This window comes from Oncorhynchus mykiss, chromosome 21 (assembly GCF_013265735.2).
Source record: "Oncorhynchus mykiss isolate Arlee chromosome 21, USDA_OmykA_1.1, whole genome shotgun sequence".
In the NCBI taxonomy this organism is placed as follows: Eukaryota; Metazoa; Chordata; class Actinopteri; order Salmoniformes; family Salmonidae; genus Oncorhynchus; species Oncorhynchus mykiss.
Window position 1 is genome coordinate 40,628,978 of NC_048585.1, and position 24,153 is coordinate 40,653,130.

Sequence of the window (24,153 nt, forward strand, 5' to 3'; positions counted from 1 at the left end):
TTAAATTCTTTAACATGGGTCAAACATTTCAGATAGCCTTCCACAAGCTTCCCACAATAAGTTGGGTGAGTTTTGGCCCATTCCTCCTGACATAGCTGTAACTGAGTCAGGTTTGTAGGCCTCATTGCTCGCACATGTTATTTTCAGTTCTGCCCACAAATGTTCTATAGGATTGAGGTCAGGGCTTTGTGATGGCCACTCCAATAACATGGAGTTGTCCATTTGGAAGACCCATTGATGTCTTGAGATGTTCAATGCTTCAATATATCCACATAAGTTTCGTCCCTCATGATGCCATCTATTTTCTGAAGTGCACCAGTCCCTCCTGCAGCAAAGCACCCCCACAACATGATGCTGCCACCCCTGTGCTTCACGGTTGGGATGGTGTTCTTCGGCTTGCAAGCATCTCCCTTGTTCCTCCAAACATAACAATGGTCATTATGGCCAAACAGTTATTTTTTTCTTCATCAGACCAGAGGATATTTCTCCAAAAAGTACGATATTTGTCCCCATGTGCACTTGCAAACCGTAGTCTGTCTTTTTTATGGCGGTTTTGGAGCAGCGGCTTCTTCCTTGCCGAGCGGCCTTTCAGGATATGTCTGTATAGGACTCGTTTTACTGTGGATATAGATACTTTTGTACCTATTTCCTCCATCATCTTCACAGGGTTCTTTGCTGTTGTTCTAGGATTGATTTGCACTTTTCGCACCAAAGTACACTCATCTCTATGAGACAGAACACGTCTCCTTCCTGAGCAGGGTGACGGCTGCGTGGTCCCATGGGGTTTATACTTGTATACTATTGTTTGTACAGATGAACGTGGTACCTTCAGGCGTTTGGAAAGGATGAACCAGACTTTTTTTTCTTAAGTCTTGGCTGATTTCTTTTGATTTTTTCATGATGTCAAACAAAGAGGCACTGAGTTTAAAGGTAGGCCTTGAAATACATCCAAAGGTACACCTCCAATAATGTCAATTAGCCAATCAGAAGCTTCTAAAGCCATGACAGCTTTTTGGGAATTTTCCAAGCTGCTTAAAGGCACAGTCAACTGAGTGTATGTAAACTTCTGACCCACTGGAATTGTGATACTGTGAATGATAAGTGAAATAATCTGTCTGTAAACAATTGTTGGAAAAATTCGATTTTTAATGACTCCAACCTAAGTGTACGTACACTCCCAACTTCAACTGTAAATATTATCATTTAGCTTTAAGCTTTTATACAGTTTCTTACAGTGTGTTACAATGTGTACACGGTTAATGTGTTTCTTTGGGTTCACCTGAGGTGAAGTCTGTCCTTGTGTGTTAACATATGGCCATTCCCAGACAGGTCAATTTTCCAGGATACATGTAAAACACAAACAAGTACCGGATACTATCAGGCTGCTAAATATTAAAGTTTTTGAAAATATGTAGTATTTTTTGTTGTTGTACTTTAACAGGGTTTACCAGTGTGTATTTGTCCATGAAAAAGGCTACCATCATCAGGCAAAGAGACAGATTTGGTGCATTATATACTTTATTTTGTATTAACTGATCTTTATCATTTTACCACCAAGAAACATTACATATCAGTCAATGTTTTATTAATATAATTATTTTCAATCACCATGCACCTTCATGTATTAATAGATTGACAATTATCACTTGGCAGTTGCTCACTATTTTAATACAAATTGTTTGATGAAAATAATATGCAGATCAAATCATCCTGACGCTTATGGTGGAGAAAATTGCAAGATTATGTTATAATACTGTAATTGCAAATGGTTGTTTATGCAACAGAATAGAGGGTTCTTAAACTGTGTCTACGTGAACTGAACATGGGCCTCTGGGAGATTTAACACTGACAAAAGATAAGTGATAAGCCTAACAAGACCGCATTCCAAAGCATGAGTTAAAGCATGAGTTAATGTTTCTGTACTGGGGTACCGTGGGAGATGGCTCCAGTATGGAGTTGGGGGCCAGACTCTGGGGGGGGGGGGGGGGGGGGGGGGGTCGTTGACAAGCTCCATTACTGCAGTAATTAAATAATAAAGTTGACTTGTTTTGAAGAAATGTTAAAGTGTCTCCTTTTGATTAGAATAATTCCATGAGACGGTTATGATATAAAATGAAAAGTTTCAGAAGTAGAGGCGTCTTGTGATATTGATCTTTACCACTTAGTTATCTTAGCTGAGTTCTACAAGCAATGTCTTAAGGATTTAATCAGGTTCTGGGAATCAGAAAGGCAATCTGCCTATGCCTGTCTTTTGCAGACAAGTTGCATTATAAAGTATGATTGGATCTGTTGTTTATGCATCTAATATAATCACTGAGTAGGTCAGTCGTCTAAGTAACAATCCTCTATCTCAGGAATGAACGAGATGACATCCCTCAGTTCGTCCAGGCTCTCCTGTAGCCGTTCAGCTGTCTGTCTGATCGTCTGGATGAACTTCATGGTCTCTGACTTGACCTCAGCCTTTGGTTCTTCACATCCAGGCTTCAGCTCAGTGAAGGAGTCTGTGTCCATCGCTTTTAACTTACTGGTATCATTTGCCTTCGCATGTCGGATGTTGTGGATCTCTTTGGCATCCATGGCGATGAAGAAGATATCAACAGCTACAAAAAAACCTGAAAATATTCCTGTCGCCACCTCTGCCACACGCACTGCCCTGGCAGTTTGGGCTGCCACCTTGCCAATATTGGCCACCCGGAGTAGTCTGAAGAGCTCTATTGTGCCCGCAAGGCCTTTCCCAGCCCTCACCCCAGCACTAGCAGCGGCCTCTACATTGAAACCGGCACTTTTTATCTTAGAAGAGCTACTTTGCATGAGTGTCTCCAAACCCTCAGCGATGTCTTGTAGAGATGTCACCACAGAGTTCATCTTCTCCTGGAACTCCTTGATGATGTTTTTCATGGCTAGGCGGTCGGTGGACTGATTGACCATGTTGGTGATGTTTGATACTCCTGCTGTGGCGCCACCAGTGACAGCAATCCCAATACCCACCCCAGTGACGATGAGGGAGGCGCCCAGAGTGAAGGGAGCCAGGATAAGCCCCACTATAGAGGTGATTCCTCCAGCTGCCCCAATAACACCTCCTGTCAGACTGCCTATGGTGGTGCCTTTGTGAATACTCTCCAAGCCACCTGCCAGAGTTCTCAGCTTGTCCAAGGTTGTCTGGAGTTCCTCCACAGTTTTCTCACTCTACAGAAAATAATGAATACATGTATATTAATGAATGAATGAAAATATAGATGGTTACCAGACATATTGAATGATTGAACGATTGATATTGCATAGCAAACCTTTTTTTTGAGGAAACTGATAATGAAGGGTTTTGCCATGATGTCACCAGCTGAAGGCCTAATGGTCGGGTCTTGTTGGAAGATGTCACACAGGAGTTCGCAGAGCTCCGGTGAGAAGCTCTTTGGTAGGGATGGGTAAGATCCCCTCAATATTTTTTTTATGAGGTCCGTTGTTTTCACTGCAGTGAACTGAGAAGAAAGAACTGTCTATTATCACACAATATCCATCCTTATCTAGTGGTGGACAGGCAAAATAGAACGAGTTCAACTTATGTCGGAATTATTGGATTTTGATCGACCCTTCAAGTCAGAATTTTGCATCCCGAGTTTACAAGTTTTTGGTATCTGATCTTTGAACTTTTCAGCTGAAAATTGATAAAACAGAGCAATCTTACAATCGTAATATTTTTTATAAGATACATGTAGCTAGTTTAATTTGGTCAATGTTAGCTATCTTAAGCTAGCTGGGTAGACACTTATCTCATTGGTTGAATAATTGTTTCTACTTTAAAACTATTTGATTGCACTCATGTCGTATACAACTTCACCAACTGGAAAAATACGAAATAACAACAAGCATTTAAATGCAGGATTACTTACTGCACCCTGAAGCATACACAACTCATACAGCACACATCCCAAGGACCAAATATCACTGCAAAGGATGGAAAATAAACATGTTAATTCTCATGTAATTATTATTATTTTACACTGCATAACCCTCACTTATTTTTACACTTATAAACCTGTTAACAAACATATCCTATGGTAACACTGTGTCTGTGAGCGTGTGTGTGTGTGTGGAGTAACAGCCATGTCAGTGGATCTCTGCAAATGTCAACGTACTTCACATTTTCATTATTGTCTAGGTCATCTTATTGGCCTGGTTTACCTAACGTATGGCTTGGGACATGACTTTATGACATATATCATGTCATTTTATGATGCCACATCGTAGACCTTGTGACAGAGTTACAGTAAATGAGGGATTATCTAGCCTCAAATGTTTTGTTAGCTTTTGTGGTTTCATAAAAAAAAAATATATATATATTTTACCCCCCTTTTCTCCCCAATTTCATGGTATCCAATTGTTGTAGTAGCTACTATCTCGCTACAACTCCCGTACGGGCTCGGGAGAGACGAAGGTTGAAAGTCATGCGTCCTCCGATACACAACCCAACCAAGCCGCACTGCTTCTTAACACAGCGCGCATCCAACCCGGAAGCCAACCGCACCAATGTGTCGGAGGAAACACCTGTACCTGGCCACCTTGGTTAGCGCGCACTGCGCCCGGCCCGCCACAGGAGTTGCTGTGAACAATTAGGGAAATTGCTAATTATTACCTCAAAATCTTTACATTTTTCCAGGAATATATATTTAAATATGCATGTTAAATATTTTCTACCTTTTGGTGTCATATATTCCACCAGTTAGAATCTCTGGGCCTAAATAACCCACCATTCCATCCTCGTTGGTAGTCCTGATAAACAAAGTAGGCACATTAACAGATTTTTTTCTCCCTACTCATTTATGTAATCAAAAATACTAAACTATTAATTGGTGTAACTGTTAATGTATTTTGTGTAAATTCATCATGAGCCTTTTATAATTACAAAACGAACATACTTTTCATTGACACTTCCAAACGCTCCCAAACGAAGTGTTTCAAATTCTGTGAGAAGTATGCTCTAGTATAGATAAGAAAATACCAGTTTAGGTGTTAAACAACAGTTTATGACATTCCATCATTTAATTTCCGCACTGATATGAATCATAACATACATTTGTGGAATAATCTCTATTTGTATTGCTGTGAAGTCAACAATCCCCCACAAATCACAACATGCAGTTAGTTGATTGTTTAACAGGGATTTACATAAAACCTTATATTTTATTTTATTTTATTTCTTTAAGTTTATTTCCAGGCTATCTTTAAACTAATAGCCTTTGCATGAGATTCTATTAGCTGTACCTGGGGTCTCAGTTCTCTGTGAAGAAGGCCCTGGTCATGTACATGCTTCAGGGCCATGCAGATCTTGACAAACCAGTCCATAATCTGTGAAGGTATCAAAGTGATTATATATTTAGCCTAAAATAGAAACAGTTGTGGTGTGGAATTTTCTAGTTATTACTTCAGCTACCTTCTCAGAGTACTCTTCTGTAGGGTTTGTCATCTGCTCTTGTATCTTCTGAGAGAGATTTCCCTTTGCACAATGGTCTGTCACTATATAGTAGCAGTTATCCTCTGTGAAAATGTATTAGTAGTTTGTGTGTGAATACTACTTGAGAATACTAATCGTGAAACATATTAATACTGTAGTAGTTCACTTGTTGAAGTTGCAAATACTGTATTAACTTGTAATTCCAATACATTGTCTCTGAAAAACATGAAATACATAAAACGACAAATAAAACAACAAAATGAATGATGTAGTTACCTGGAAATGAGTTTTTGTAGCTTACAATGTGGGGGTGACTAATCTGTCTGAGGCATTCAACCTCTGAGACAATATCTCCAGCACTGGAGTTCAGGACAGATGTCTGTCAAAACAAATTATACGTGACTTATTGAAAGATATAGGCATGTTAATTATTTAGTTTATCTTTATGAATACATGTCACTATCAATCATTATTTTTGCACCTGCAGAGTTGCCTATAATTGAAAACCAATTATGTATCCTATCCCTCTGTGATCATTCCAAAAAACTCTAAGATGTAATCAATTCAGAAATAACAAATAGTTCTCACATACCTCATTCAGTTTGATCTCTTTTATGACGAACTGGTCACCATGTTTGTCAGTAGCTATGACACCGTTCTCTACCTCCTTCTGGGTAGTGTATCCTTTCTTCTCAAGGACACTCTGTGTTTTCCCCATCTTTAGATTCCACTGGAATCTGTGTCTCACTCATGTCAATTAGCAATGTTCATCTTTTTTTTTAATCAATAAAGTACATTTTAATATACACTGACGTCACAAAACATTAGGAACACCTTCCTAATATTGAGTTGCACCCCTTTTGCACTCAGAACAGCCTGAATCCGTCAGGGCATGGACTCTACAAGGTGTCGAAAGTGTTCCACAGGGATGCTGGCCCATGTTGACGCCAATGCTTCCCACAGTTGTGTCAAGTTGGCTGGATGTCCTTTGGGTGGTGGACCATTCTTCATACACACGGGATACTGTTGAGCGTGAAAATACCAGCAGCTTTGCAGTTCTTGACACACTAAAACCGGTGCTCCTAGCACCTACCCCGTTCAAATGCACCATTCACTCTCTGAATGGCACAATTGTCTTAACATGTGATATTAATAAGGGATCATATCTTTCACCTGGATTTACCTGGTCAGTCGATGTCATGGAAAGACCAGGTGTTCCTAATATTTTGTACACTCAGTGTAAAACACATTGGTTTGCAATAATACAACATACCAGTAAGGTGAATATGTTAGTAACACAGGTTTACCTTTGCTTGTCTGTCTTCTGGTTGTGCTGCTGGCTTACTTTACCTACGATTTGATTAGGAGTTCCAGTCTTATATGCAGGACTCCTCCTCTACTTACATGGTTTGATCAAACAAACACACCCATATCCGCATTACATGTTAAGCAATAATGGATGAACTATCAACCGGTGTGTCAGCTGTGAGAGACTATAGGGAAGTTTGGACTAAACCAAAGCATTCAGATCATGTGATTTACAGGAAATCCTACTGTCCTACTGAAGTAATGTTCAAATGATGAAACAAGAGCTGTTTACTCTTGTCAACTTGTTCGTTTTTTCCTGCTTTTAATTGTCCTCTGTACCTGTGTGTCTATTATTATTATATTTTTTTTTGGGGGGGGGGGGGGGGGTGTAACGGGTAGATCAGCTTTAATATTGCGGGCAGATTCTGGCTTCCATCACTGTAATTGTCTGCATAATTTCCAATCCTCCACATATTTTTGTAGTAAAAATATAAAATATGCAAATGTATTTTTCAAAAACAAGCTGCATATTATGGACAGTACCAAAACAAATTATATAGTATTTCGGGTCTCTTTGAGCAAAATCTGCAGAGCTGGGATGGTTGTATCCCCCATATATATATAGAACATTCTATTGGTTGCGACAATTTTGTATAATAATTTACATTGAAAAGCTCTACATTTTGAATCCAGCGTTGTTTTGTGTATCAGTTCGTAAACCATGTGCCATGGAATTGGTACTTCAAAAAATATCTTCATAACAATTTTGCATTCAATATGGCCCAGCTGTAAATGTTTTGGTCCTTAAATTAAACTGGCATACTTTTTTATTTATCACAATTTTCTTTAGACAATTTTGGTCTTTAATGCATGGCTGACAGACAAATTCCTTAATTTCTCCCCCTTTCACTTGCTGCAATTAGTTGGTTGTAATTTTGAGTAGAGCAGACATTTCCATATATTTTTGTAAGCTGTGTTGAGGTAGGTTCCTTGTTCCTTGTTCCTTGTCAATAATTTTCTTATTGGTGAGCAATCAGACAATATCTTTAAGTAGATCAAAAACCTTAATTAATGCAATTGTAGACAGAAGTTGACAACGGGAACATAGCACACATGTTTTCGGGTAAGTTCTGCAAAATAGGAAAGTTGCTTTAATATGCTTGCAGTCAACCCCTAGTGATGTAACTGCCTACGTCAACACCTTCTACTCATGAAACCAAGCCCATGCATATACAGTTATACAAACTTGCAGGAGAGAACAATAGTTCTGACTTGTCTCTTATCTCTTTCACTCCCCTGCAGGGTGCTGTGTCTACGAATGTCTTTTAGCCTTGAGGCACTTTCTCACAGACACCCTGTTTTGACTGCAATAACTCACACATCTCTCAGACTGTTTCTTATAAGAAGCAGAGACTAGAAAATAACTGTGGAACAATATTAAAACTTATAATGCATATATTGCTAATGTGTAGTCCAGGACCCAATAGATGTCGTGAGGAAGGGGTCTTATAGCCCTTCCCCTTCTATTAATACAACATAAGCATAATCAATTATTATAATACATCAATCAATTGGTGCAGCCCCAATCATGACCCCAAGGTGAACCCCATCATCTGCATGTGTGACATAACTCTGCCAGTCCTATGTATGAAATTATTTACAAAGATTATAGCTTTTTTTAAATGAATTAGTATATTTGAGTTGAACCATAATATTTGTTGTAATATTTGTTCTGTCTTTTCTGGTTGATCACACTGAAATTGCAACCAACTTTCTATGGCTTGTTTTAAAAAATAATGATATTTTGGAGATTATTTCATTTTCAAATAACAGAAAGTGAGAGATTGTAATCTGAATAAAGGGAAAGGGCCATTTGTGAACATGGGGTGAAACATTGCTGCTAATCTGCTAGAGAACCAGTTCAGAATGAAGTATACATTTTGTATGACTGAAGCCTTTAGTGAGAGGTCTAATACTTGAACATTTGAATAATATTTGCATTACCACTAGTAACTTGGTAACTTAAATAAGATGACCATTTATATTCCAATAATGTTTCTCAGATGGACTGTTGCTTTCCTCCTGGCTCTCCTATCTCCCCTTTAGGTCCAAGGGGTATGTGTGACCCTATCCTTCCTAAAAAATACAACAAACATGATAGCTCTCACTAATCTGGGACATTGGGTTATTTACATTTAATAACCTACAGTATATCATTTAATAATGCGTGTTTGGCAATTCTTGATGTACTTTTCTTTCTATTGGAAATTGTGCCATGGCTTGATGTTGGTAAAAATATGATTTGATGTCCCCTACCAGTGTCTTCTTACTCTTCCTTCTTTTCAATATTGGTTACATAGTCAGCAACAACTGAAACATATGCTCAGAGTCAAAGATTTGGTGCATTTACATACTTTTAAACATTTGTATTAACTGATCTTCATCATTTTTACCATCAACAAATTTTAATGTATAATGTTTCATATCAGTCAATGTTTTATGAATATGATTCTATACAATCACCATGCACCTTTATGTACTAATAGACTAAATCTGCTAATTTTGCAGTTGCTTACTATTTTAATGCAATTTGTTTCATGAAAATAATATACAGATCAAATCATCCCGACGGTTATAAAATGAAAGATTTCAGAAGTAGATGTGTCTGTGATACAAATTTTGATCTGTATTACCTGGTATTATCAGAGAAGTTAAAATATTAACTTATGATCGGATCTGTTGTTTATGCATATAGTACAATCACTGAGTAGTTCAGTCGTGCAAGTAACAATCCTCTATCTTAGAAATAAATGAGATGACGTCACTCAGTTAGTCCAGGCTCCCCTGTAGCTGATAATCTGTCTGTTGGATTGACTGGAAAAACATGACTTTGACATATTTCATGTCATTTTATGATACCACATCATAGGCCTTATGACAGAGTTGCAGTAAATGAGGGATGTGTGGGAAATGTTCAATATCTTAAAAAATGTTCAGGAATATATATTTAACATGCATCTTAAATGTTTTCTACCTTTTGTGTCATACATTCCACCAGTCAGAAAGAATCTCTTGGCCTAAACATCCCACCGTTACTTCCTTGTTGGTAGCTTTGATTTAATGAAAAGGAACATAAACTAAAAATACTATACAGATATAGGGAAGGGCAATCAAAACGTGAAAGATTCCAGGTGAGTCCAATGATGTGCATAATGATAGTGAGAGGTGTGCGCAATGATGGGCAGCCTGAGGCCAGAGTGCCAGAGGGGGGGAGTGGGAGCAGGCGTGACACATGCAAGATCTTGACAAAACAGTCCATATTCTGTGAAGGTATCAAAGTAAAGTATACTTTGCCTAACATTAAAACAGTTCTCGGAGTACTCTTCTGTAGGCTTTGTCCTCTGCCTTTGTATATTCTGAGAGAGATTTCCCTTCGCACAATGGTCTGTCACTATATAGTAGCAGTTATCCTCTGTGAAAATGTATTAGTATTTTGTTAGTGAATACTACTTGGGAATACTATTTGTGAAACAAATAAACACTGTAGTAGTTCATTTGTTGAAGTTGCTGATACTGTATTAACTTGTAATTCCAATATACCGTGTCTGAAACAAATGAAAAAAACATATAGAGACAAATATAAATACAAAGTAAAATGCAGTTACCTAGAAATGAGTTTTTGTAGTTTACAATGTGGGGATGACTAATCTGTCTGAGGGTTTCAACCTCTGAGACAATATCTCCAGCACTGGAGTTCGAGTCAAATTATGTGACTTATTGAAAGATATAGGCATGTTAATGATTTATTTTTATCTTTATGCATACATGTCATAAACATAACCTATTGTAACAGTGTGTGTGTGTGTGTGTGTGTGTGTGTGTGTGTGTGTGTGTGTGTGTGTGTGTGTTTCTATGCATATGTGTGTGCCTAGATGTCTGTGAACTAGAGTAGTAGGTGTCTGTAATATAGATTTTTATCTGTACCACCTAGATATCATAGCTGAGTTATACAAGCAATGTCTTAACGATCAAAGACAGGTTCTGGGTATCATAAAGTAAATCTGCCCATAAAATCAAATCCAATTTTATTGATCACATACACATGGTTAGCAGATGTTAATGGGAGTGTAGTGAATTGTTTGTGCTTCTAGTTCCAACAATGCAGCAATATCTAACAACTAATCTAACAAATTCACAGCAACTACACACAAATGTAAAGGGATGAATAAGAATATGTACATATAAATATATGGATGAGCGATGGCCGTGCGGCATAGGCAAGATGCAGTAGAAGATATCAAAGACAGGATATACATATGAGATGAGTAATGTAGGATATGTAAACATTAATAAAGTGGCGTTATTTAGAGTGACTAGTGATGGTTGTGGTTGGGTGGTTGTTTTCCTTGATGATCTTTTTGGCCTTCCTGTGACATCAGGTGCTGTAGGTGTCCTGGAGGGCGGGTAGTTTGGGCGGGTGCCCCAGGTGATGCGTTTTGCCTTGCAGTTTAGGGCGGTGCAGTTGTCGTACCAGGCGGTGATACAGTCCAACAGGATGCTTTCGATTGTGCATCTGTAAAAGTTTGTGAGTGTTTTAGGTGACAAGTCAAATGTCTTCAGCCTCCTGAGGTTGAAGAGGCGCTGTTGCACCTTCTTCACCACACTGTCTGTGTGAATTGACCACTTCAGTTTGTCTGTGATGTGTAGGCTGAGGAACTTAAACTTTCCACCTTCTCCACTATTGTCCTGTCGATGGGGATGGGGGGTGCTCTCTCTGCTGTATCCTGAAGTCCACGATCATCTCTGTTTTGTTGACGTTGAGTAAGAGGTTATTTTCCTGACACCACACTTTGAGGGCCCTCACCTCCTCCCTGTAGGTCGTCTCGTCGTTGTTGGTAATTAAGTATACCACTGTAGTGTTGTCTGCAAACTTGATGATTGAGTTGGAAGCGTGCATGGCCACGCAGTCATTGGTGAACAGGGAGTACAGGAGAGGGCTGAGAACGCACCCTTGTGGGGCCCCAGTGTTGAGGAGTGGGGTGGAGATGTTGTTTACTAGCTTCACCACCTGGGGATGGCCCGTCAGAAAGTCCAGGACCCAGTTGCATAGGGCGGGGTCGAGACCCAGGGTCTGGAGCTTAATGACGAGTTTGGAGGGTACTATGGTGTTAAATGCTGAGCTGTAGTCAATGAACAGCATTCTTACATAGGTATTCCCCTTGTCCAGATGGGATAGGGCAGTGTGCAGTGTAATGGCAATTGCATCGTCAGTGGACCTACTGGGGCGGTAATCAAATTGGAGTGGGTCTAGGGTATCAGGTAGGGTGGATGTGATATGATCCTTGACTAGTCTCTCAAAGCACTTCGTGATGACAAAGGTGAGTGCAACGGGGCGATAGACATTTAGTTCTGTTACCTTAGCTTTCTTGGGAACAGGAACAATAGTGGCCATCTTGAAGCATGTGGGGACAGCAGACTGGGATAGGGATTGATTGAATATGTCCGTAAACACACCAGCCAGCTGGTCTGCGCATGCTCTGAGGACGTGGCTAGGGTTGCCGTCTGGGCCGGCAGCCTTGCGAGGGTTAACACATTTAAAAGTTTTCTTCACGTTGGCCACGGAGAAGGAGAGCCCACAGGCTTTGGTAGCGGGCCGTGTCAGTGGCACTGTATTGTCCTCAAAGCGAGCAAATAAGTTTGTTAAATTTGTCTGGGAGCAAGAAGTCAATTTCCACGAAGGGGCTGGCTTTCTTTTTGTAATCTGTGATTGATTGTAGACCCTGCCACTTATGTCTCGTGTTTGAGCCATTGCATTGCGACTCTGACGCTTTGCTTGTTTGATAGCCTTGCGCAAGGAATAGCTGCACTGTTTGTATTCGGTCATGTTTCCAGTCACCTTGCCATGATTAAAAGCGGTTGTTCGCACTTTCAGTTTTGCGCGAATGCTGCCATCAATCCTCGGTTTCTGGTTAGGAAAGGTTTTAATAGTCACAGTGGGTACGACATCTCCGATGCACTTGCTAATTAACTCGCTCACCGATTAAGCGTAAATAACATGGATGTTGTCTGAGGCTATCCGGAACATATCCCAGCCCATGTGATCGAAGCAATCTTGAAGCGTGGAATCAAATTGGTCAGACCAGACCATCTGTTGGACAGATCTGAGCACAGGCGTTTCCTGTTTAAGTTTCTGTCTATAGGCTGGGAGAAACAAAACAGATTAATGGTCTGATTTGCTGAAGTAGGGTGGGGGAGGGCTTTGTATGCATCGCGGAAGTTCAAGTAGCAATGATCCAGAATGCTATCAGTTCATGTCGCGCATTTGATATACTGATAGAATTTATGAAGTCTTGTTCTCAGGTTAGCTTTGTTAAAATCCCCAGCTACAATAAATGCAGCCTCAGGATGTATGGTTTCCAGTTTACATAGAGTTGAGTGAAGTTCTCTCAAGGCCGACAAGGTATGTGCTTGGGGGGAGATACACGGCTGTGACTATAATCGAAGAGAATTCTCGGTCATGTGAACAAAAGGACATGAGTTCCTGTATGTTGTTGTGATTACACCATGAGTCGTTAATCATAAGGCATACACCCCCGCCCTTCTTCTTACCAAAGATATTTTTGTTTCTGTCAATGCGATTCATGAAGAAACCGGGTGGAAATGAATGAGATGATACTACTCAGTTCATCCAGGCTCTCCTGTAGCTGAACAGCTGTCTGTTTGATTGACTGGAAAAACTTAATGGTCTCTGATTTGACCTCAGCCTTTGGTTTTTCACGCACGCATGCATATACGCATGTACGCACGCACGCACGCTCACACACACACACACACACACACACACACGAGAATGTGTGCCATCACTCAAGACAAATATTTAAACACACTCTCTCACACACTTACACCAACAAACACAGGCAAAGATAAGTCTTCCTTGATAATGCCACATCAGCGAAGAGAAAATAAAACAAAGATCCTTGGGCACAAATAAATATGTAGGGGATGACATGGGTGTGACATGGTGAGGTAGGACCCAGGAGCAGAGAAGCGAACGAGAGGAGGAACCAGTGGTTAGAACAAACGTAAACACTTTACTGGGAAAGAGTTCAACAGTAGGTACAAAATAGACTTGGGAAAACAACAAACACTCGATTACTCACTTAGGAGACAAATGCACATGTCAATGAAATCAAACTTCTGCAAAGGGTGACAGAAAACACATCTCTCTAAAAGGAAATCATAATTAGTAACAGAAAACGCTTTAGCGTCATTATAGTTTCTAGGAAAGTCTCTGCCGCCCTCTGGTGACAGGTGGAACCATGACAGTAACCCACCTCCTTCTAGGAGCGGCTCTAGCCTCGGAGCCAGGGCAACCACCACGTAGTTGGTTGAAGTCCCGAACAAGTCCCGGGTCCAGGATGTCCCGGGCAGGCACCCACGCTCGCTCCTAAGAGGCCGTAGCCCCACCCAGTCCATCAGGTACTGTAGGTTTCCCAGGACCTGACGAGCCTACAGCAGACGACGGACGGTGTTGGCCAGGTGGCCATAAACAAGTCGAGGGGGCGAAGGGGCAGGTGTGGGGGGGAGAAGGTACTGGTCCTTACCAGCTTGAGACAGTAGACATGGAACGATGGACAGACTCTCATTGACCTGGGGAGCTGGAGACGATAGGTTACCGGGTTAATGCGACTCAGGATCTTAAATAGTACTACGTAGAGCGGGGCGAGCTTCCGAGAGTCCACTTTTTAGGGGAGATCACTGGTGGACAGCTACACCCGTTGAGCTGGTCGAAGGAACCGAAGGGGCCTTTGGTGCCAGTTAGCCTGGTGTTGTTGTTGGACAAAGGAGCGAAGCAAGGAGGATCGCGCTCTGGTCCAGGTGTGGCGACATCATCGACTGAACACCTCTGCTGAGGGCACCCCACTTCGACCTATTGTTTAGGAAACAAGGGGGGGCGAAACCGAACTGATACTCAAATGGAGACAGTCTAGTAGCCGAATTCGGCAGTGTGTTATGTGCAAATTCGGCCCAGATGAGGAACTTGCTCCAGTTAGTGGCCTGAGTGGAGACAAAACAGCAGAGTAACTTCTTCAGCTCCTGGTAGACTGTGGGTGGAACCCAGAGGAGAGACTGACCGGTGCCCCCAGTCGCGCGACGAACTGGGTGCCATCGTCCAAGACAGCGTCCTAGGGGAGTCCTTGTAGTCGAAAGACATGCTAATCATGAGATCGGCTTTCTCCTTGGCCGAGGCATGTTGGGTAGGGCGAAGAATGAGAATGAAGGTAGAAACATCAAAAGAGAAAGAAGGTAGATAACATCAAATAGCCAACAATTACAACGTGGGTAACACATTGAATTAGCGCAAACTACTGGAAAATAGTGTGTGAAAACATATGCATGCCCTATTCTTCATTGTGAAAATGTTTATTTTGAATAACCAAATAAAATTACCAGACACAGACTAAACCAAGTCCTGGATTGAAAGTGCTGTCAGTCAATTGAGAAACTCCACCACACTTTATCTGTGTCTGGAAAACTGGCCCAAATGTTCAGTTGGCATTGACCCTGATTGCTTCTCTAACCCTTACTATTTCTCGTAGACATACCAAAGATTGCGTTTACAGCTGAACTAGGAGGAGATGGCTATATACAGTACCGCCCTCGGTGAGAGAAACCAACCTCGCATTTAGCAATGTCTTCACAATCGTTGGCGACGCCTTCAATCCTGCATCAGTTAAAGAGTTGGAAGACACTATCGAAGAACTATCAAAGTGGTTGCGAAAAGAGGGGTTGCATCCCAAAGATCTCTCCTATATCCTGAAATGTGCACTCGTTCATGACTCCCCACAAATTTAAAACCATTGGATTGGTCTCATCTCTCCCTGCTACTCCTCTGATACAGGTGTCTTCTGACCTCATCTCTCCCTGCTACTCCTCTGATACAGGTGTCTTCTGACCTCATCTCTCCCTGCTACTCCTCTGATACAGGTGTCTTCTGACCTCATCTCTCCCTGCTACTCCTCTGATACAGGTGTCATCTGACCTCATCTCTCCCTGCTACTCCTCTGATACAGGTGTCCTCTGATCTCATCTCTCCCTGTTTCCCCTCTGATACAGGTGTTTTCTGACCTCATCTCTCTATGCCAGTCCTCTGGTACAGGTGTCTTCGATGCGCCAGTGAGACGAGTGTGCTACTTCATCTTCTCATCATTTGCCCAAAGTTAGTCTGTATAGGCGCATGTTGTCTGCATGTTGTCTGCGTGTGATCATCAAACAGAGAATGACAGATCCAACAGCTACAGTAGGGTAATGGAGGTACTCTACATCTAGAACAGACAGGGAAAACCACAGCACACTCAGTGGCTTCATGCTTTATAGAGCATAAGGATAAACCCCATTAAAAAAACGCATAGGCTGTGTCTTAAATGGCACACTTTCCCTATATAGTGCATGAGGAAAAAAATGATTTTAACTCTGTCCAAACCTCGTCTGAGGAATGCTGTTTAATGTTTTAGATATTAAGATTATAACAATTGTATGACATAAAATATGGAATTTAACTCAAAACATGATAGAATAAATCAGAGTCCTAAAGGTGTGTGTGTATAATACTTTACACTACCCACGATGCAGGTCTTTTTAACTAATCTTACAAATAGACATAGGCATTATAGATCTATAGATTGGTCTTTGTCTTGGTTGATCATTTTGGTTGGGTAATTTTTTATATACACTAGACTAAGAGCAACTTGTTTCTCATGGTGGCTGCTGAGTTCCTATTCCACTGTCAAGGCCACAATTATGTGATATTTTATTTCAGAGAGCAAAGATCCTTGGTTTCCAGGTCACTTTGCATGTGTGGTTTGTAATGGTGCTTGAGACTAGCCCTTGATGATGACTCTCAGGTCCATTACATTAGACAGAAGTCATTGGACCAAGCATCTTCTGGACAGGGGAGTTTTGTTAAGATCCCCGACGCTTGGTCTGAACATTATTAACATGCATCACTTGTGGAATGATTTTGGGAGCATGAGGACCTTTTCTTTTATATCAGCGAGAAATCATTTTCCAAAAACAAAATGTTAAATTGATATACAACTTCATACGGTTAGGGTTGTTTCCCACATTGCCATATCTCCATGTTACAGCGTTTGTTTACAGAAGACAGACGGAAGACAGAGGGACCACCTGTGCTAATTAACATGCTCTATCTAGCATGCTCTGAACACCTGTGTGTAACAGAAGAAGGCCACCAGAAACGTGTTGTCACTGAAACATTCTGTCGCCTGCAACTGTGATAAAGCAGAATCATTTAAAACAGTATACAGTAAGTGTATATTTTTGTGGAATTATTTTGATGTGACTTAAAAGTAACGGGCTTTATTTTTCTAGAATCGTATTGAAATTAAGAATCTATTCACTTTTAGATGGAGTATTTGGCTGTTTTGGCTGCCAGAGCCAGTCTACCTCTGAAAATAACATGAGATCCTTGGACCTTAAGGAGTAATGGTAGGCTCCTTAAGAGTACATCTTGGACTAGCCCCAGACTTTAAAGAGCTAGGTATCAAGTCCTGATCATAAAGTAGGAGAGGCTATAAATCGGTATACACTATAAATCATCATGCACAAAGCTCAGTATCTTTGCTGTATCAGCAACTATTGTTCTGGGTACTCATCCTGCTTCATCTTGAGAACTCCCACATAGGTATGTACATGTTTTTATTTATCAATTTTAAAATGCTTCTGCCGCAGGTGCAGCATGCCTTATTGATTATAGAGGGATGTTTTTGCTGTGACAGATATTTAAAAAGTGCAGATGCAACGCTTGCAGAGTGGTTTACCCGTAACTCTGGCCCCATCCAGAAACAAACTCTAGCCCCTACACTCTAAACACTTCATAGATCTGACATAAATGAGTGAAGGCAAAATGCTCTCTAAAACACTGTAAAGGGGTTGCCATGATTTTGACTTACAGGCAGCTCAGTGGCAAGTAAAATTCAGTATTTCATGTTACAGTACACTTACTGTAATATCAATACGGTATCAAAGCAAGTACTTCGGAATTAATTTATGAACGAATGGATGAATGAAATTCATTGAGGGTAGGACAATGGATTGGTGCAAGCAGGTTGGCTGCTGGCTAAAGTGTTTACGCATTACAACATTAATTCACATTTGGCGTTTTATATCACTTGCACTTCTAGAAGCCTTAACAAAGGATTCCAAACTGACAGCGACTACAAGGCAAATCACCTAGAGTCAATTGATGCACCGGTACATTAACATAGGTAACATAATAAAAAAAATACCCATCAACCCCCCCCCCCCCTTCAACAGCTTAGACTTACAGTGGTTAATAATTACTGCAATGGGGCACAATAACCATGTGGGATCTAAATTGTTACAGCATTCTCACTCACCGGTGCAAAAAATGTAACCTCTTACAAGCAACGCCTCAAAACATGTTAATGAGCCAGAAACAACAATAACATGTACTCACTAGTGGTCAAAAGTTTTTTGGAGCTCCAAATATACAGTATGTTACTGTATTCTGTGGGGTGGAGTAACAGTACCATTCGAAACACAGCAATTCTTTCCCTGTCCAAAACATGTACCCACTATGCACCTTAATTTACAGTATGATGCATTAAAACATTACAGAGTATTTTACTGTTGATAATACCCAGAATTACTCGATGAATTACCTTTTTCCATTACAGTGTAGGCTATGTGGAACTTTGGCCATACCTATCCCACCCTTTCAGATCTACACAGATCCTAAGGGCTAGAGGTTGTTTCTGAATGGAAACTTTGTGTTCTGATTATAAGCAATAGATGAAAACGAGCCCAGTGCAAGAGGTTGGGTTGATGTCAGCTCCCCCGCCATGCAAGCCCAATGAGTCTGAGCTTGTTCTCCTCACAGAGTCCACTAGATGGCACTGCCCAGGTTGTCTGCAGGGCAGTGCCATCTGCCCAGGTTGTCTGCAGGGCAGTGCCATCTGCCCAGGTTGTCTGTTGTCTGCTGTTGTCTGCTGACCTCACAGTTGACTCTCTACCTGCCGGGGAAAGCCAGGTAAATACATTGAAGAATGTTAGTAAATACATTGAAGAATGTATTGACTTACATCAAGACATTGTACAACTTCCAGTTGAAACAAAAATACACCCACTTTGGGGAATGATCTGTACAAAATTAAATGTATGTTGTTTGTGTTTTTTAAGGAAGGATAGGGGCACAGGGACCCCCTGGTAATGTGGGACAACCCAGACCTAAAGGGGAGATAGGAGTCAGGAGGTAAGGAGTCAGGAGGTAAGCAGCAGTCCTTGACCTGTTGGGATAGTTATTGTTGAGATGCAATCCAAAACATAGACAGTGACAGAGAAAGGTGTCGTGTTCTTTCAAATGCAGGGGGCAACTCCAGTGTGATCAGCCATTTACTCTCTGATATTCAGCAGCTCAAAACCAGACAGGCCAAGCTTGAGAGAGGTCAGACTTTCTCTTTTGAAAAATAGTGTTACACAAATGAATGAATTGTTCAGACCCCTCGACTTTTTCCACATTTTGCTACGGTACAGAGATGTTCGATTGGGTTCAAGGCTGGGCTCTGACTTGTCCCAAAGCCACTCCTGCATTGTCTCGGCTGTGTGCTCAGGGTTGTAGTCCAGTTGGAAGGTGAACCTTCTCCCTCAGTCTGAGGTCCTGAGCGTTCTGGAGCAGGTTTTCATCAAGGATCTCTCTGTATTTTGCTCAGTTAATCTTTTCTCCATCCTGACTAGTCTCACAGTCCCTGCTGCTGAAAAACATCCCCACAACATGATGCTGCCACCACCATGCTTCACTGTAGGGATGGTGCCAGGTTTCCTTCAGACGTGACGCTTGGCATTCAGGTCAAAAAGGTCAATCTTGGTTTCATCAGACCAGGGAATCTTGTTTCTCAAGGTCTGAGAGTCCTTTAGGTTCCTTATGGCAAACAAAACCTTTTACTGAGGAGTGGCTTCCGTCTGGCCACTCTACCATAAAGTTCTGATTGGTGGAGTGCTGCAGATATGGTTGTCCTTCTGGCAGGTTCTCCCATCTCCACAGAGGAACTCTGGAGCTTTGTCAGAGTGACCATTGGGTTCCTAATAATCACCTAGCTGACCAAGGCCCTTTTCCCCCCGATTGCTTGGTTCGGCTGGGCGGCTTGATCTCGGAAGAGTCTTGGTGGTTCCAAACATCTACCATTTAACAATGATGGAGGCCACTGTGTTCTTGGGGACCTTCAATGCTGCAGACATTTTTTGGTACCCTTCCCCCAGATCTCTGCCTCGACACAATCCTGTCTCTGAGCTGGAAACATCTGCTTTTCAGGTGCATCACAGGACAATAGGGATGAAACACATAGTTGATCATATTTAATCCCTTTATATGTAGAATTACAACACATTTGTTGAAAAACCACAGTTAGAAAAATGTATTATTTTGATCCCAAATGATGACACATTTTGTTTTGGGTTTAGAGGAAATAGTGAATGAAGACAGTGAATATGCTGGCAGGTACCCTAGCGGTATGAGCATTGGGCCAGGAACAGAAAATAATACTCTGTTGATGTGCCCTTGACTGAGGCACTTTTGATTTTAATGCCTGATGTTACATACACATAACAGTGTCTTTAAACACCGGCTAACATGTCTATAAACCATCAAAACATAAAATAACATCACTCTCTTCTAGATGAATATCCAATAAACACCATTGCCACCACTTGGTGGCAGATTTTTGTAAATACCAAACTGGAAATCGTCACTCCAAATGGCACGCCTCTGCAGCTTGTCAACACGGCAGTTCTGTTTTTCTGAAATTCAATGCATGCAAAATGCTCATTAAATGTCCAGAGATGCCAGAGTACATTTTCTACAAAACAAATATGCATTTATGGCTAAGTATAGCCACTCTAAAAATTAACGTTGTGTATATGTAACATCATTAAGTGACGCAAATCACACAATTATGATGCTTTATATACAATGACATTGTTTTTATATCATGTAAATGTATGAACACTTACATTCAGAGTCTGGATCTCTTTGTTAACTGCCTATGGGTCCCAATTTGCTTATGCAAAATAGCAAACTGCCCATCCTAACTGTATCTATTCACAAGAGGTTGGTGGCACCTTAATTGGGGATAACGGGCTAATGGTAATGATTGGATCAGAGATAGTGGAATGGTGTCAAATACCTCAAACACGTGATTTCCAGGTGTTTGATGCCATTCCATTTGCTCCGTTCTGGTCAGTATTATGAGCCGTTCTCTCAGCAGCCTCCACTGTATCTAATAGACAGCAATGCAGTTGGGAGTTTTGAATACTGAAACTAGCATTTGCATGATATGCAATGCATTTTCAGACTGGCTGAACAATGTTTGTGAACTAATATTTGCATGGAGTGAGCGCTGTGTGTGTCACGAGGGACTGGGTGTGTGTGATGCGTCTCGGTGAGAAGTGTAGGAGTCAGGCGCAGGAGAGCAGGGATTTCTGAGAAGGGTGAGCGATTTTATATATATATATATATATAGTAGTAGAGAGTCCACCAATACAAAAATGGCACAGACGAAAATCCAAAACTAGGCTCTAAGGATCAGAAACTCGTGCCAACACACAGAGGAACAACCACAGTTCCGACACTTACATGTGCCTAAATAGTGAAAACAATAAACAAAGATAATCGAGCGCAAATACACACAAGCTTAATCCCGCACGAACTAAGGCAGGCAACAGGTGCCCTATATACACCCAGAGATAAACGCAAATGAAACCAGGTGTGAAAAGGAACACAGACAAAAGAACCAGAAAAGGAAAAAAGGGATCGGTGGCGGCTTGCAAACCTGCGACGCCGAGCGCCGCCCGAACAGGGAGAGCAGTTACCTTCGGTAGAAGTCGTGACAGTGTGAGGTAAGAATCAGGCGCAGAGAGTTCCACAGGGAAAAGTGCACTTTAATATGGCACCAAAATCCAATGCCCAAAACACAGGTCGCGAAAAATACTGACCAACCCAAAACACAGGGACCAACGTCCGGAGCACGAACACACCCAACGACGTAACACAAAATCAATCCCGCACAAAACAAGGGCGGGTTTACTATTCTTAAATAATGAAGCACAATCAGGGAAACAATTAGACACAGGTGCAACAAATAAGACAAAACAAACAGAAAAAGGTAAAGGGATCGGCGGTGGAGGTCGTGACACTGTGTTTACTCTGGATGGCTGTATTTCATACATTACTCTGGTTCTACTTGGGCAGTATTAATCACTGCTTAATTTTAATGCAAAGAAAACTGGTTCCCTGTTTCTTAAGGGCTAATTTGCTCCAGGGGTGTCACACTACTATGTCTGACCCTGTAAAACAACACATTTCACTGCACCCATCTGGTGTATGTGACAATAAAACATCATTTTTATTTGTTTTACTTTTATGTTATAGAACCCCACCGTGGCGGTGTCATAAGACCCATAAAACCTAGAGGTCAAACAGGGAAATAATTCCAATCGTTTTTCCACCAGTCATTTTTTCTCATGGGGGATTTTAGAAACACTTACAACAAGGGTTGTGTTTCGTGTAGGCTTATCCTGGAGTGACATTTTGATAACCATGTAAATCTCTTTCGGACAAGGTGATTGTTATCAATATATTTGGCTTTATTTAGTCTCAGATTCGAAAATGTTAAATAGCATCAAAGTAGACATGCAACGCTACAAATCCCTGCCAGCTCCTGTACGTCATCTCTAGCTGACACCTTAGCTAACAGGTATTGTGTCAATGTAAAACTTGCTCAAGACAGTTCACAGAATTGTCAGTTGAAAGAAATCTAGTCAATGTATTCATTATTACATTTAGCAACAATATGAAGTTAATACAGAGGCCCAGTGCCTTTCATTAATGGTTGTGAGCTGTGCTGCTTGATCAAACAACAGTATCATGTGACATTTTCTTTGTTAGCAGCTGATTCCCAAGTTTCAAGGGGAAGTTCACCCATTTTTACATGTGGCCTTTATTCACTCTTTCTGTGCTTCTAGTTAATCCCCCCAATAAGTTTTTGTTCATATTTTGTTACAGAGAAAATAGTTTGTCACATTTTGCTGATTCTTCACTTGCCATTAACTCCAATACATTATTAAAATGTGTCTAAAATATGTTATAAAATACTACAAAGCAACTCAAATTACATCAGAATCTCTGTCTGGATAATGTCTCTGCACAAAAAAAAATCACAGTGAATGATGCTATTTATAACAACAAGAAAACATTTGCAAATATTGGATTATGGGACAGTGGAACATTCATTTTTTAAATTGAGTGCAGAGACATTATCCAGACAGAGATTCTGATGTAATATTAGTGGGTTGGAGTGTTTTGTAACATTTTAATAATGTATTGTAGTCTATGGCAAGTGATGACTCTGTAACTAAACAAAATATGCAAATAATTTTAAAAACAGTTTGGGGGAACAACTACAAGCACAGAAAGAGTTAAAATAAGGCCACATATAAAAATGGCCGAACTTCCCCTTTAAGTTCAAAACTTTGTCCATTCTTGTTAGGAATGGACATTCGTCTTCGGCTAACAGGCATGTGGCTCAAAAACAAACACATTCTCATTCTGAACCCTTGAATACATGATATAGAAATTCATTTGTTTAAACATTGGATTTGGATTACTTTAATTTGCATTTAGGAGTCAACAGTAGTCTCCATGTTTTTCAGTTCCTCCAACTGTTCTCTGTAGCTGTCCGTTTTCATGGTTCCTAGCTCTATCAGAAGGTTACACATGTCTGGCTGTCAGCTGCTGATTGTGTTGGCTAGGGCTGGTGCTTGGATCTGAGAAGAACTTCAGTCTACGCCCTGTGCCTGTTCAGGCTGAATCTGTACCACGATGTCATTCAGGTTGACTTCTCCAGATTCTTCACTGAGAGTTTGAGTCCCAGACAGACACGTCCGCACCAGGGTCTGAGTCAGTCCTTCATTCTACAACTTGTACGTAAGTAGCATCAAAATTCACACAAAACCCCTCGGCTACCTGGGTAGCTCGTAGTGCTGTCTCTTTCCTTTATATACATTTCCATGTGAAACATTACGCAATGTTACAGTGTCATTAGGACGCAGCGAAAAAAACAGACATGTTCAAGGACTCTATGAAAAATGTATAAAATGGAACTATTCAAACAGAGTATTCTTAGGCAGCATGGATATTGTCATTTAGCTTGATGCTTTTATGCAGTGTCTTACAGAACAATTTGTGACTCCAATGGGAATTGAACTCACGACTCTGAAGTCTTACTGACTGAGCCACACAGGACCACATGGAGAATGTGTACACGGTTAATGTGATTCTTTGGGTTCACCTGAGGTCAAGT

At 41.0% G+C, this 24,153-nt stretch overlaps 1 protein-coding gene and 1 long non-coding RNA gene across 3 annotated transcripts; both read right to left on the minus strand.

The window, feature by feature from the left end:
* Nucleotides 1-1,991: 1,991 nt before the first annotated feature.
* On the minus strand, nt 1,992-7,044 carry LOC110500411 (apolipoprotein L6). Of its 2 annotated transcripts, none has more exons than XM_036957828.1 (10): nt 6,757-7,044; nt 6,042-6,196; nt 5,726-5,828; nt 5,429-5,532; nt 5,260-5,343; nt 4,914-4,975; nt 4,693-4,767; nt 3,888-3,942; nt 3,288-3,476; nt 1,992-3,186 (listed from the first exon to the last, which is right to left on the minus strand). In XM_036957828.1, exons 2-10 carry the CDS (start codon nt 6,165-6,167, stop codon nt 2,323-2,325), a joined length of 1,662 nt encoding a protein of 553 aa, XP_036813723.1. In that variant the 5' UTR covers nt 6,168-6,196; nt 6,757-7,044; the 3' UTR covers nt 1,992-2,322. The 2 variants fall into 2 exon arrangements, with proteins under 2 accessions (XP_036813723.1, XP_036813722.1); XM_036957827.1 differs by having other exon boundaries at nt 6,042-6,186; nt 6,757-7,038.
* An 11,682-nt stretch (nt 7,045-18,726) lies between these two features.
* LOC118942930 lies at nt 18,727-21,797 on the minus strand. Its single transcript, XR_005038604.1, has 3 exons — nt 21,665-21,797; nt 20,528-20,593; nt 18,727-18,813 (listed from the first exon to the last, which is right to left on the minus strand). It is a non-coding gene; the product is annotated as an uncharacterized LOC118942930 (long non-coding RNA).
* Between the last annotated feature and the right edge of the window lie 2,356 nt (nt 21,798-24,153).

Bases quoted from the DNA above. Each gene is read 5' to 3' on its own strand.
- LOC110500411 (XM_036957828.1), bottom strand. From the start codon at position 6,167: ATGGGGAAAACACAGAGTGTCCTTGAGAAGAAAGGATACACTACCCAG. The intron at 5,344-5,428 runs GTAGCTGAAGTA...ATACCTTCACAG, and splicing joins CAGAAGAGTACTCTGAGAAG to ATTATGGACTGGTTTGTCAA. The intron at 4,768-4,913 runs GTATGTTCGTTT...TTTGTTTATCAG, and splicing joins TTTGGAAGTGTCAATGAAAA to GACTACCAACGAGGATGGAA.